We start from the raw sequence: 13,834 nt of genomic DNA, 5'->3' as shown, positions 1-13,834 counted from the left end.
TTTTTCCCCTGTAATTCAAACATCTATAAGGGGGTCTTACAAAATATAATTGAACATTCTTTTTATTTGTTTGTTTTTAATTTTGTATTTTAAAAAGTAACAATTTTATAAAAAATGGTTTTCTTACACTCACCTGGGTAAAATTCTTATTACATTTGAAGAAACTGAGACTCTGAGAAAATTTGACTTGCTCTCTTTTCAAATAGTTGGTTAATGAAAGGGAGGGTGAAGACTTAAACCATCTTCCTAAGCAGAAGTTCTCCACAAATACAGCCCAGCACTGGGAAAAGAATTTCCACATCACCCATAAAGATGATTAAGTTGAAAAATAAAATCTGCCAGAACCAGAAGAAGTTAGAAACCATTTTGCCTGGAAAAGAAAAAACTGAGGAAGAAAAGAATAATAATGGTTCTAGTGGGTGGTCCTGATGACTGACTAAAGACAAGGGCCAAGGAGCAGTGGTAACTCTTGGGTGGCAGTAACCCAGTAAATGGTCCTTGGAGGCTTAAGATCCTGGCAGCGCAGAGGCTTACGGATGTCCTACCCCTGTTTGGATAACCTCTGAGGCCTCTAGCCCTGACATGCTAAACTTGTAACAGTGGTGCTCATGAACATTTAATATGTGTATCTGATTAAGGTTACTCACAGTGGGAAGCAGAACTCCAAGTGGTTTTGGTTTTCCCCAGTGTCTTTTAACCTGAAATCAGTTCTAAAACTCCTTGAGTGATTACTTTTCATTGTTTATCTTTTATACCTTTTGAATTTTGTATCATGTGCATCTGTTACCTATTAAGAAGAGAAAATTTGTTGCTAGTGTTAACACAGAATGATGAAAACAGAAGATTCTAGAACTTGCTATCTGTTTTCTCTGACGTATAGGCAGTTTTTAAAAATGTGAAATCCTGTCTTCGTTTGAAATTTATACAGAACCTTAATGTATAAAATAGCTTAAAGGGGCACTGCTCTGGGTGAAACAGGGGTAGGGATTATTCTGGTCCCCCTCTAGAGTCCCTGGAGTGTGTTGAGAGAACCCAGTAACTGGCAGAATGTAACTTGAGAACCTTTGAGGTAGTAGATGAGGATGAGGCTTCTAAAAGATTGCCCTGGTTTTGAGTCCTAGCTCTACTTGTTGCCATGTGACATTGGGAAAGTTGCGTATCCTCTTGACCCTCATCTGTAAAATGGAGCTAACACCCTACCTCCCAGGGTGCTGCCTAACTCAGTATCTGACATTTAAAATGGAACTCATTGGAAGCTAGTTCCTTCATCCTCTCTTTCTATACACCTTGGCTCACAACGTATCTGGAGTGGCAATAAGGGCAGGCATATCCTAACTGTAGACTCTGAAAGTCAAAGATATGTTGCCAAGCTATTTTATATCCTGGTGTTTGTTTGTTTCTTTCTTTGTTTTTTAACAATATTAAAGGATCTTGAACTTTTCTGGCTTCTCTTGGGGTTGGGTAGTGACAAGGAGGGGGTACAAAGAGGGAACTTCCCACGTTTGGTGATATTATATTTCTTGATCTGGAGGCTAGTTACATGGGTGTGTTCACTTCGTGAAAATTCATCACTCATATATATGATTTGTACACTCTTCTGTACTTTAATAAAAAGTAGACTTTAAAAAAAATAATAATCACAGACATTTCTTCTGTAAAGTGCCTGCCTGCCTGCCCATTGATATCTGTTGCCGCATAGAAGTGGCCCAGTGCCTTTTTACCTGAGAATCTTACCATTATTTAAAACTGTTGACCTGTTATCCATGGCAGTCCTTCAGGTTACACGTCTCTATAACTGTAATTCCAGTACCTTACTTTGGGATTTTGTGAAGGAAGGTTGAGACTAATAAGGTACAGACTGAGTGCTTTGGTCATAAATAAGTTGGAAAGATACCTCTGTCATCTGTTTTATAGCAGCTTATACACAGTCTTGGTGTGTCTAGGGACTGCCTTCAGCTTCATTGGCCTCTTAACCTAAAACTGTGATATAGTACTGTTGGCTCTTAATTCAGCTGCAAGGTGACAGGGTGCTGAAAGAGATTTTCTCTCTGTCATTACCTAGAAAATGCTTTCATTTGGTTAGGTTATAAAAGCGTTAGCAAATGAATTGTTATCTTTAATGTCAGAGAATGGGTAAATAATTATTGCTTATTCTGCTATAGGCAGTTTTAAAAGTAAAGTTCAGCAAATCACATGAGAATTTTATGTGGAGACTATTTGGAAATAAAAACAAGCGAGACTGTGGTTTTTATATTTGTGTTTTGTATGTTTTTTGAGCCTTCGATTCTGTGTGGTCCAAGAAAAAAAATCACAGCCTCTATTTATTTTAAATTCCCACAGACTTCAGTTTTCATATCACTTAACTCTACCAACACTTATTTTTATGTAAGGACAAATGAACGTAAATGTCTGTCTCTTCTGGACCTTCCTGAGGTGTGTTTTAGGTATAGGCAGTAGATGAAAGTGAGCCGAGAATATGAACTCAGTTTAAGAATGAGAATCGAAAAAAAAAAAAAGAATGAGAGGGCTTCCCTGGTGGCACAGTGGTTAAGAATCTGCCTGCCAATGCAGGGGACATGGGTTCGAGCCCTGGTCCGGGAAGATCCCACATGCCGCGGAGCACCTAAGCCCGTGCGCTACAACTCCTGAGCCCGCATGCCTGAGCCCACATACTGAAGCCTGTGCACCTAGAGCCCTTGCTCTGCAACAAGAGAAGCCACCACAATGAGAAGCCCGTGTACCGCAACAAAGAGTAGCCCCTGCTTGCCCCAACTAGAGAAAGACAGTGTGGAGCAATGAAGACCCAACTCAGCCAAAAATAAATAAATAAATAAATAAATAAATTTATAAAAAAGAAAATCCTATTAGAATATAAAATTTTAAAACAAAACAAAAAAGAATGAGAATCGGAAGAGGATTAGCAAAGGAGGACAAGGATTCTAGGTCTGCTGCTCCCATACTAGGAGAAAAACAAGGTCTTGGTTTGGTCTCTATCATAAGAGATGTAGGTTTTATTAAAATTTATTTTGTTTTAACTTTATTTTAGCCTGTAAAAGTTACTCTTATCTGCAGGATGCAGATTTTTTTAACATTTGAAAAGTTCATACAGATAAATTGGGAAGTTATGAGCAGCTTTGTTATGATAGCAACAGCATGAATGCTTACTATGTGCCAGGCAGTATATGCTGCAGTATTTGTTTTACACTTGATTCTTAAATGCTCTTATAAGATGTACCTCAATTTTGAGGAACTGAGGCTGAAAGAGGATAAGAAGCTTGTATAAGCTCACATTGCTAACTTGGTAGAGCCACCCTAGTCCAAGCCTGGAAATGTCAGTTATTTCCACTATCTCTTTTATTTTAAAATGCCACCTTATATTTAAAGTTTTCCTGAAGTTGTACACTTTGTAAGAACTGTATTTTTTGATGTGCCTGTTAGACCAGCTCTTGCAGTCTACTTATCTGACACGTGTTTATGATTGTCTGCTGACCTTGTTTTTATGTTTTTAATGAGTTCGGAAAAATTGCATTCCTTTCTCTCATATTAGGACTTAAAATTTCTGCTTTGTGTCTCTTCCAGCCTTAGCAAGTCAGGCGAAATAGCAGTGACTTAGGAGGCTGACATTAATGCTAATTGGAAGTTAAAGGTTCATCTTTTTAGAGTTGTGAGTTTGTGTTCTCACTGCCACCACCTAACTCTGAAACCTTGGAGGAATCATTTAACATTCTTGGTCTCAGGCCTATCATCTGTAACGTGAGAGTTGAACTAGATCTCTATAAAGTACTGTGCTGCTCTAAAATTCTGTCATGCCATGTTCTGACTTTTAGCCAAGTGTCAAACATAAAGTGATTTGCACATTATCTGGATATAGTATACACTCAATAAATTGGATCTATTTTTAGTTATTAGGGCATTTTCTCATGAAGAGTTTTCTTCAGTTTGATGATCTTGATAATAAAAGAATGGAAATCAACCAGGTTTTATTCATTTTCATTTGGGTATCCCTGCTCTTGGCTACTTCTGCACAGCCCAGACCAGTAGGGAAAGCTCGAGTATCTGGTGAATATTCTTTGTCTCTTCATTTTGAACATGTCCTATGACTGCCATCTAGAAACTGGATTTGCCATGTTTCTGGGTGATGGTATACTGAAGAAAGAAAATAGGAGTGACTGGTAGTGAGGGGTCTGTAGTAAAATTTCTACATTTTAATACTTATAAATATTAAAAACAGATTTGTATTCTGAACAGGCTCGTGGGTGTCTGCTTTATATTAAAACCCTATTCTGAAATAACTGTTAATAAAAAGTTAAAATCAAGGGCCTATGTGGATTGACGGGGGAGAAAGAAACTAGAAATTATGAACTTTATGTTTTCAGAGTAATCGAGTTCAGAGAGTTTCTTTGCCATCATCTAGTCTAGTTTGTTACTCATAGAATTCATTCTAAAACATCCAACCATTAGAAAACTGCTACAGTAGAAAGCACTGCTTCCCAAGGCAGCACATCCAGTTGTTGAATTCCAGTCCTGTGGAAGCTATTTCATTAACCTAAATGTTTCTGTATTTGTCTCCTTCGTAAGACAGCCCATACGTCTTCCTCTCTAGCATTAAATTTCCTCCCAGTCTCCCAGCTCTCTAATTCTTCCCTCTTCTGCTCTCATTCATACTCTTTCAGAGTTCCTCTTATTTTTTTTTATCTTTGATTCTCCTTCATAGTGTCTTCATTTACATCTTCCTCATTCCTTCTTTACAATGTAAATAGAAACGAAAAACAAGTAAATAGCAAAACAACTTTTCTTTGCATGCTTTTACCAAAAATATATTTTAAACAAATAAACCCATGGCAACCTCTGCACAGCCCTGACCAGTAGGGAGAACTCCAGCTGCTGACTGTTTTTTTGTCACTCATTTGGAGTCATCCCATTATTAAAATAATTTGAAAATTACTCTTATCCCGGGACAAAAGCTGAAATATTCTTTTCACAGAGTATTACTGGTAGGTTAGTAGTAATTGATAAATGTATAATTAGGATTGATTTTTCTCAGTGTTTCTTCATTGCTCAGCCCCTTTCTAACCTTCATTGACTGAAACCAGATGCTTATATCACCATCTCTAATTTTGCAGAATTGATCAGTCCTTACATTACATTTAACATTGATTCTGTATGGAACATAAATTGTTTTCCTAATGCATATGCATTCCATAGCTCTTTCAATCTGTACCCATGCAGCATAACATTAACCTGACTAGTTAAATGAAAGGAATGTGCTAAAATTTAGTCAGCATGCAGTCTGCTAATAAATAGTTAAGATTTGCTAGAGAAATGTATCACAGTTTATAAGAAAGACCACGGAAGTTAGTGTTGGGTTTTATATGATTTGTTTGAAAATGAATAAAGCTGTGTCATTTCTGTCTAAACAACATTAACCCTCTTGAGAAATGATGATATAACTGGAGCTTCTGACTAAACATGATTTTACAGTACAGGTGTGACTTGTTAAGCTGTTTCTTTGAAGGTCAAGGATGCTCTTTCTCTAATTGTTTTAGATCTTAACCATTGAAATCAGAACATTTCTATTTTTGGTTAAATTTGTTTCCAAAAACTGACAGATAATGGACAATCAGTTGGTGATAATAATACATAATTCCATTTAGCTAAAGATTGCACAGGTAATTGCAGTTAGTCCCAGTTGCTAGCATGTAACAGAGGTGGCTAAAACAAGATCCACATGAAAGATGATGGTGGCTTGGACTAGGGTAAGAGTGGTAGAGTTAGTCAGAAGTGGTCAGATTCAGGACATATTTAAATGTAGAGATGTCAGAATTTGCTGTTGGATGTGAGAGATGTTAAGGGGTTTTTGCCCTTAACAATAACTGGTGAAATGGAGTAGCCTTTATCTAACATAGGAAAACTGTTGCTGAGGGAACTAGGTTCTGTATACAAACAGATGTTTGTGCTTGACTGACATTTGTAGTCACTAGAGAACACTTAATAGAAGAAAGATGCATTGGAATTTGTGAAAGAGACTGAAAGTAAATATTATGTGTGGATCAAAGGGGGACACTATGTTATTTTAAAACTTTATATTAGCAGAGAGTGTCACGCACAGTATGTTAGTTCTTAGATGTACTCTATTAAGTAATTTGCCATAGTTTAAACAAATGTTTATTCTATAGTGAAACTTGAAATCCTCAATGTTTATGATTGTCAAGCCTCTTGGTTGTTAAGTATTGTTGTGAAGATACTTCTGAATATGTAAGTGCACCAAGGATTCTAATATATTTCCGTTTTTGCTTTTGAGACAATACTTTATCCATAGTAATTCTGAATTTTATTTCTTGAGATAGAGATTCCTAGTTAAAACCCAGTTGGCAGAGATGGTATTCAGTGAGAGATGAAATTCAGTGTTACATTTTTCAGTCATATAATTTATAGGCCATATACTTCTGTGTGACTCAGTTTCTTTATCTGTAAAATGGATAAACAATAGCACCTATGTTATAGGTAGTTGGCAGGGATTAAATTGGTTCGTCCATGGAAATTGCTTAGAGCAGTGCCCAGCATATAGTTGGTGCTCAATAAATGTCAGCTATTTTTTTTAATTTTTATTTATCCATTTATATATATTTTATTGAAGTATAGTTGATTTTTTTTTGCTATTATTGGTGTTAAATTTATTTTTTAAATGTCTTAATATAAAATACAACTTGTTTATTGGAAAAAATAACATTTGGTAACTATCAGTTTCCTAATCTGGTATTGGAATTTCTTTGTTAACTTTTTTTTTTTCTAATTGTCTCACAATAATTTTTTTTTATTGGAGTATAATTGCTTTACAATGTTGTGTTAGTTTCTGCTGCACAGCAAAGTGAATCAGCCATATGCATACACACATCCCCTCCCTCCTGTACCTCCTTTCCCCCCACCATGCCACCCAACTAAGCCATCACAGAGCACCGAGCTGAGCTCCCTGTGCTATACAACAGGCTCCTGCCAGCTATCTGTTTTACACCTGGTAGTGTATTTATGTCAAACCTAATCTCCTAATTCATCCCACCCTCCCCTTCCCACCCTGTGTCCACATGTCCGTTCTCTACATCTGCCTCTCTATTCCTGCCCTGCAAATAGGTTCATCTGTACCATTTTTCTAGATTCCACATATATGCATTAATATATGATATTTGTCTTTCTCTTTCTGTCTTGCTTCACTCTGTATGACAGACCCTAGGTCCATCCACATCTCTACAAATGATCCAATTTCATTTCTTTTTATGGCTGAGTAATATTCCATTGTATATATGTACCACATCTTCTTTATCCATTCATCTGTTGGTGGACATTTAGGTTGTTTCCATGTCCTGGCTATTATAAATAGTGCTGCAATGAACATTGGGGTATATGTGTCTTTTTTTTTGGGGGGGGGTGCTGTGTTGGGTCTTCGTTGCTTTCTCTAGTTGTGGCGAGCAGGGGCTACTCTTCGTTGCAGTGCGTGGGCTTCTCATTGCGGTGGCTTCTCTTGTTGCAGAGCACAGGCTCTAGGTGCGCGGGCTTCAGTGGTTGTGGCACGCAAGCTCAGTAGTTGTGACCTGCGGGCTCTAGAGCACAGGCTCAGTAGTTGTGGTGCACAGGCTTAGTTGCTACACGGCATGTGGGATCTTCCCAGACCAGGGCTCGAACCCGTGTCCCCTGCATTGGCAGGCGGATTCTTAACCACTGCGCCACCAGGGAAGCCCTATATGTGTCTTTTTGAATTATGGTTTTCTCTGGGTATATGCCCAGTATTGGGATTGCTAGATCATATGGTAATTCTATTTTTAGTTTTTTAAGGAACCGTCATACTGTTCTCCACAGTGGCTGTATCAATTTACATTCCCACCAACAGTGCAAGAGGGTTCCCTTTTCTCCGCACCCTCTCTAGCATTTATTGTTTGTAGATTTTCTGATGATGCCCATTCTGACTGGTGTGAGGTGATACCTCATTGTAGTTTTGATTTGTATTTCTCTAATAATTAGTGCTGGTGAGCATCTTTTCATGTGTCTCTTGGCCATCTGTATGTCTTCTTTGCTGAAATGTCTGTTTAGGTCTTCTGCCCATTTTTTTTTTGGATTGTTTGTTTTTTTGATATTGAGATACATGAGCTGTTTATGTATTTTGGAGATTAATCCTTTGTCTGTTGCTTCGTTTGCAAATATTTTCTCCCATTCTGTGGATTGTCTTTTTGTCTTGTTTATGGTTTCCTTTGCTGTGCAAAAGCTTTTAAGTTTAATTAGGTCCTATTCACTTATTTTTGTTTTTATTTTCATTACACTAGGCAGTGGGTCATAAAAGATCTTGCTGTGATTTATGTCAAAGGGTGTTTTTTCCTATGTTTTCCTCTAAGAGTTTTAGTGTCTGGTCTTACATTTAGGACTTTAATCCATTTTGAGTTTATTTTTGTGTATGGTGTTAGGGAGTGTTCTAATTTCCTCAAAATACTAGCACACAGAATCCAGCAACACATTAAAAAGATCATACAACATGATCAAGTGGGATTTATCCCAGGGATGCAAGGATTCTTCAGTATACGCAAAGCAATCAATGTGATACACCATATTAACAAATTGAAGAAGAAAAACCATATGATCATCTCAATAGATGCAGAAAAAGCTTTTTACAAAATTCAACACCAATTTATGGTAAAAGCTCTTCAGAAAGTGGGCATAAAGAGAACCTACCTCAACATAATAAAGGCCATATATGACAAACCCACAGCAAACATCATTCTCAATGGTGAAAAACTGAAAGCTTTTCCTCTAAAATCAGGAACAAGACAAGGATATCCACTCTTGCCACTATTATTCAACGTAGTATTGGAAGTCCTAGCCACAGCAATCAGAGAAGAAAAAGAAATAAAAGGAATACAAATTGGAAAAGAGGAAATAAAACTGTCACTGTTTGCTGATGACATAATACTATACATAGAAAATCCTAAAGATGCCACCAGAAAACTACTAGAACTAATCAATGAATTTGGTAAGGTTGCAGGATACAAAATTAATGCACAGAAATCTCTGGCATTCCTATACACTAACAACAAAAGATCAGAAAGAGAAATTAAGGAAACAGTCCCATTTACCATCACAACAAAAAGAATAAAATACCTAGGAATAAACCTACCTGAGGAGGCAAAAGACCTATACTCAGAAAACTATAAAACACTGATGAAAGAAATCAAAGATGACATAAACAGATGGAGAAATATACTGTGCTCCTGGATTGGAAGAATCAATATTGTGAAAATGACTATACTACCCAAAGCAATCTACAGATTCAGTGCAATCCCTATCAAATTACCAATGGCATTTTTCACAGAATTAGAACAAAAAATTACACAATTTATATGGAAACACAAAAGACCCCAAATAGCCAAAGCAATCTTGAGAAAGAAAAATGGAGCTGGAGGAATCAGACTCCCTGACTTCAGACTATACTACAAAGCTACAGTAATCAAGACAATATGGTACTGGCACAAAAACAGAAATATAGATCAATGGTACAGGTAAGAAAGCTCAGAGGTAAACCCACACACCTGTGGTCACCTAATCTATGACAAAGGAGGCAAGAATATACAATGGAGACAAGACAGCCTCTTCAGTAAATGGTGCTGGGAAAACTGGACAAGTACATGTAGAAGTATAGTTGATTTACAATGTTGTGTTAATTTCAGGTGTACAGCACAGTGATTCAGTTATATATATGTGTGTGTGTGTATATATATATATATGTTCTTTTCCCTTATAGGTTATTACAAAATACTGAGTATAGTTCCCTGTGCTATACAGAAGGTTCTTGTTTGTTATCTATTTTATATGTAGTAGTGTGTAAAATGTCAGCTAGTATTAAAAGGGAAAATGGGAAAGTTTGCTTCTAAGGTGATTGGATCATATGTTCAAGTTAAACCCTTTATTCCCAAAGCTATAAATGTAGGTTTGTTGCTCTTTTATCCACAGTACGTATTTTGATAATGCTCTTTTGAATATAATGAGATTTTTTATTCTTGGTTTTTAAGGAAACTTTAACAAAATATTTCATACATAATCTAAATTTTTCTTTTTCTTCTTACATGTGGAGATACTGGCTGAAAATTTTTTTTTTTTAATTTATTTATTTATTATTTATGGGTGTGTTGGGTCTTCGTTTCTGTGCGAGGGCTTTCTCTAGTTGCAGCAAGTGGGGGCCACTCTTCATCGCGGTGCGTGGGCCTCTCATTATCGCGGCCTCTCTTGTTGCGGAGCACAGGCTCCAGACACGCAGGCTCAGTAATTGTGGCTCTCGGGCCTAGTTGCTCCGCGGCATGTGGGATCTTCCCAGACCGGGGCTCGAACCCGTGTCCCCTGCGTTGGCAGGCAGATTCTCAACCACTGCGCCACCAGGGAAGCCCTGAAAATTTTTTTAGTTGCAAACTTTTCTTATGTGCTACTGTAACTTTTATTTATTAGCACTTTGATTTTCAAAACACGTTTTAACCCTAAATTATGATTTTGTCATTGTAGGCAAGAAGACAACAAGACCCTAGTCCTGGATCCAGTTTAGGTGGTGGTGATGACCTCAAACTTCGCTAATTAGTGGCACAAAAGATGTGTCCCCCCCATCTTTACATATTCATTTCTAGTCTGCAGAAATAATTGATTAAAAGACCAGAAACTGTGATAACTGGAGGTACTACGATCTATTTCTCAACCTTAGGCGGTAACAAGACATCACAACTGCCATGGTTTTGCACTATGATATAATAACTGCATTTCTAATTTTGTATGCATGTAGCCAGTAATTATTTGAAATTTTCTTCTATGCAAGCTTACCATGTTGACATTATTTTAGTGAGTTGAAACTATCCACTTGTAAAGCTCTTTTTTTCCACCATTTTAATTTAAAAGTTCATGTCATTTTAAAACAGGTCAAGAAATTAAAATTTTTATCAGAGGGTTTTTTCCCCTAATCAGTTGCTCTATTTTTTTTTTTTTTAATTTTAGATGTGTTGGTTATACAGCTTCATTTTAGATAAATGTTCTTGGTTTTTTTTGTTTTGTTTCCCCTGTTTCCTTCTGTGTTTTTATAGTCTATGGCATTTTAAAACTGCTGATGGTTTGCATTATTTACAAGCTAAAAACCTAGTAGCATAGAGCTGTCTGCCACACCTTCTAACACAAAGTTTACAGTTGTTAAAGTTGCAGTATCCTTTTAAATGTTGATAATCAGCTCCTTTTCTTTCCTTTTTAAACATAAAAAATTTTAATTGGTATTAACTCTGGTCTGCCCCAGATCTGTTTTAGATTCTGTTCTGTATTCATGAGTTTGTGTGGAGATATTCTCCATAGATGATAATATTCTACTGAAATGCCTAAAGAAGTCACAGGCTGGCTTCTGTTTTATTCAGGGATTTTTTTTAAAAAGTCAATCAGAAAAGGGATACTGGAGCTTCTTCATGTATGTAACAGCATATTAAACTGGAGACAGTGATGAATCAGCTACAAAGGTAATGTTGTATTAAAATCATGTTTAAGATAGCTGCTTTTATGTGTATTTTATAATGCATGCTTTTGTAAAAACAATGCTGGGTGATGAAAGATTAGTCTTAGAGAGAAAATGTACATCTGTGCAGAGGATACATTTTCTTCCATTAATTATTCTGGAAAAAAATTCACAGGTTATATATATGGTATTTTCCAAAAGGACTATTAATAGAACCTTTTGAGATGAATTAGTATAAGAATATTTTTAAAATAGGGCTCACTATCAAATTGATTGCAACTTTTTTTTTTTTAATACAAGACTGGAAAAAAGTGCTAAGTCATTTGGCACCTCCTTACAAATATTTTTCATGGTCACATTCATTAAATGTTACTACATTTCTGAATTTTTGCAAAAATGTATTTTATCAAAATAGAATGGCATTATTTTAAAGAGTTTGAAAAACTGACATGGTCAATTCAGAAAATGAACTGAAGTCTGAATAAGGTCATTGCATTTAAAACATATATGTATACTTGACTGATGAGGGAGGTGTGACTTTCATTGTATATAGGTCTTATAATTCATAAGCATATCCTGTATCTCAGAATAAAAATATTTGTTATATATTTGAAGTCATGCATGGTAAAAGAGTGTGTTTAAATTGTTATAAACAATAATGCATCATAAAAGGCCATGCTGATCTTGTGTAACTAAGTACTATGAATGAATCTGGTTGGTATTTGGTGTTGTGCAGCTCACATGTTTACACACTCAGTGCCCTAATTTCCCCTGAGGGAATCACCTTTTAAGTGGTCTTTACAGTGCTGTTCTAAGGTTACTTTATCACAGAGCTCCTTGGTTTTTGACTTCTGCACTTAAATTTTTTCTTTTCTAATAACACGATGATGGCACATTTTTCTCTATTGTTTCTAGCTAAGGGCTTTCAGTCCACCAGTAACTAAGATCAAATGTTATTAAATGTTCATGTTGCCATCCTTCTGTACATACTGTCATTTAGCATTGTGCTGCTTCCATCTGTCTTAATGCTGGCATTAAGATCATGAGCCCTTTTTCTCCAATAGTGCAGGCTTTGAAAACTGCTTTTTTTTTAAGTTATTGGTACAATTTGATATTTTTCCATAATCTGTATTTAAACAGAATTACATCATTGCATCATCTTTTCTAAACTCATCCTCATTAAAACTTGCCTTAAGCTACCAGATTGCTTTTGCCACCATTAGCCATATTGTGTGTTTGTATGTTTAATTTACTTTCACAATAAACTTCTGTGTAGTGAACTTCTGGGTCTTGGCTCTTTATTAACATAGTACAACAATTTCTGTTCTGATGTTCATTATGACATAAAAATTGATTTTGTTTCTAATCTGTTCTTGCATTCTGCTTTTTAACCTTAAAATAAAAACCACCACCAACAGCAGTGGCCTCTAGTGGTCATTTCTGTTAATTCCAAAGAAAACCTTTAATGTATATAACACAAAGAACACTAATTTCCCAGTGTATATTATAGTTTTCAAAAAATCTGCCTTGATTTACCCATCCTATGAGGTATGACTATAGAGTAGTGACCTTGGAGGGAAGGAAGAATTCCAAAAATTACACATCCAAATAACTACCATCTTTCAAACTTCATTTTAGGAATATACACTCAATTTGATTGTGCTGGTGTCATTTCAGACATTCTTAGGACTTTCCTTGGCATTTTCCTACATCAGAAAATTAAGCCTTTTACTCTAGAAGTATGTCCTAAGCTTGATCCATAAGGAAAAATTTACTTATTCACTACCAGACTTATTGCAAATAACAAATACCTTTAAATGCTGAATTGGTACCATGAAGCAAAATTCCAAAGAATAAGATTCAAACTCTGAGGGTTAATTTCAAAAATTATTTGAGCAGTAGCATCATGGTTTCAATAAGTATATCACCTCTAGAAACAGGTATTTGGATATGTTAGTTTGGGGCTACCTGGAAAAAGAAATATCTTACTTGATTTATGCCTCATTTGGCACTGGGGAGCTTTTTCAAGCTATAAGCCATTGTGTGGATTATCCATTGCTACATAACACATTGCCCCAAAACTTAGCAGCTTAAAACAGTAAACATCATCTCACAGTTTCTGTGGGTCAGAAATCTGGAAGAAGCTAAGCCCAGTGGTCTGATCCAGGGTCTCTCCTGAAGTTAGAGTCAAGTTGTCAACCTGAGCTATCATCATCTCAAGGCTTAATTGTGGCTGAAGGATCCCCTTCTAAGCCCACTCATGTGGCCATTGACTGGCCTCAGTTTCTCACAGGCCATTGGGTGTAAGCCCTTGATTCCTTG

At 36.3% G+C, this 13,834-nt stretch overlaps 1 protein-coding gene across 2 annotated transcripts in view; it reads left to right on the top strand.

Moving 5' to 3' along the window:
* The window catches only part of CBFB (core-binding factor subunit beta), a 64,858-nt gene extending 52,066 nt beyond the window's left edge, over positions 1 to 12,792 (top strand). For both annotated transcript variants that reach the window (XM_057533937.1, XM_057533938.1), the window contains exon 6: positions 10,534 to 12,792. In XM_057533937.1, the coding sequence (XP_057389920.1) occupies positions 10,534 to 10,602 (69 nt within the window). In that variant the 3' untranslated portion in view covers positions 10,603 to 12,792. The remainder of the gene's footprint in view (positions 1 to 10,533) is intronic.
* Positions 12,793 to 13,834: the final 1,042 nt, after the last annotated feature.

This window comes from Balaenoptera acutorostrata, chromosome 19 (genome assembly GCF_949987535.1).
Source record: "Balaenoptera acutorostrata chromosome 19, mBalAcu1.1, whole genome shotgun sequence".
Lineage (NCBI taxonomy): Eukaryota > Metazoa > Chordata > Mammalia > Artiodactyla > Balaenopteridae > Balaenoptera > Balaenoptera acutorostrata.
The sequence above is the reverse complement of the archived record's forward strand: the minus strand, read 5'-3'. Positions and strand labels throughout refer to the sequence as shown.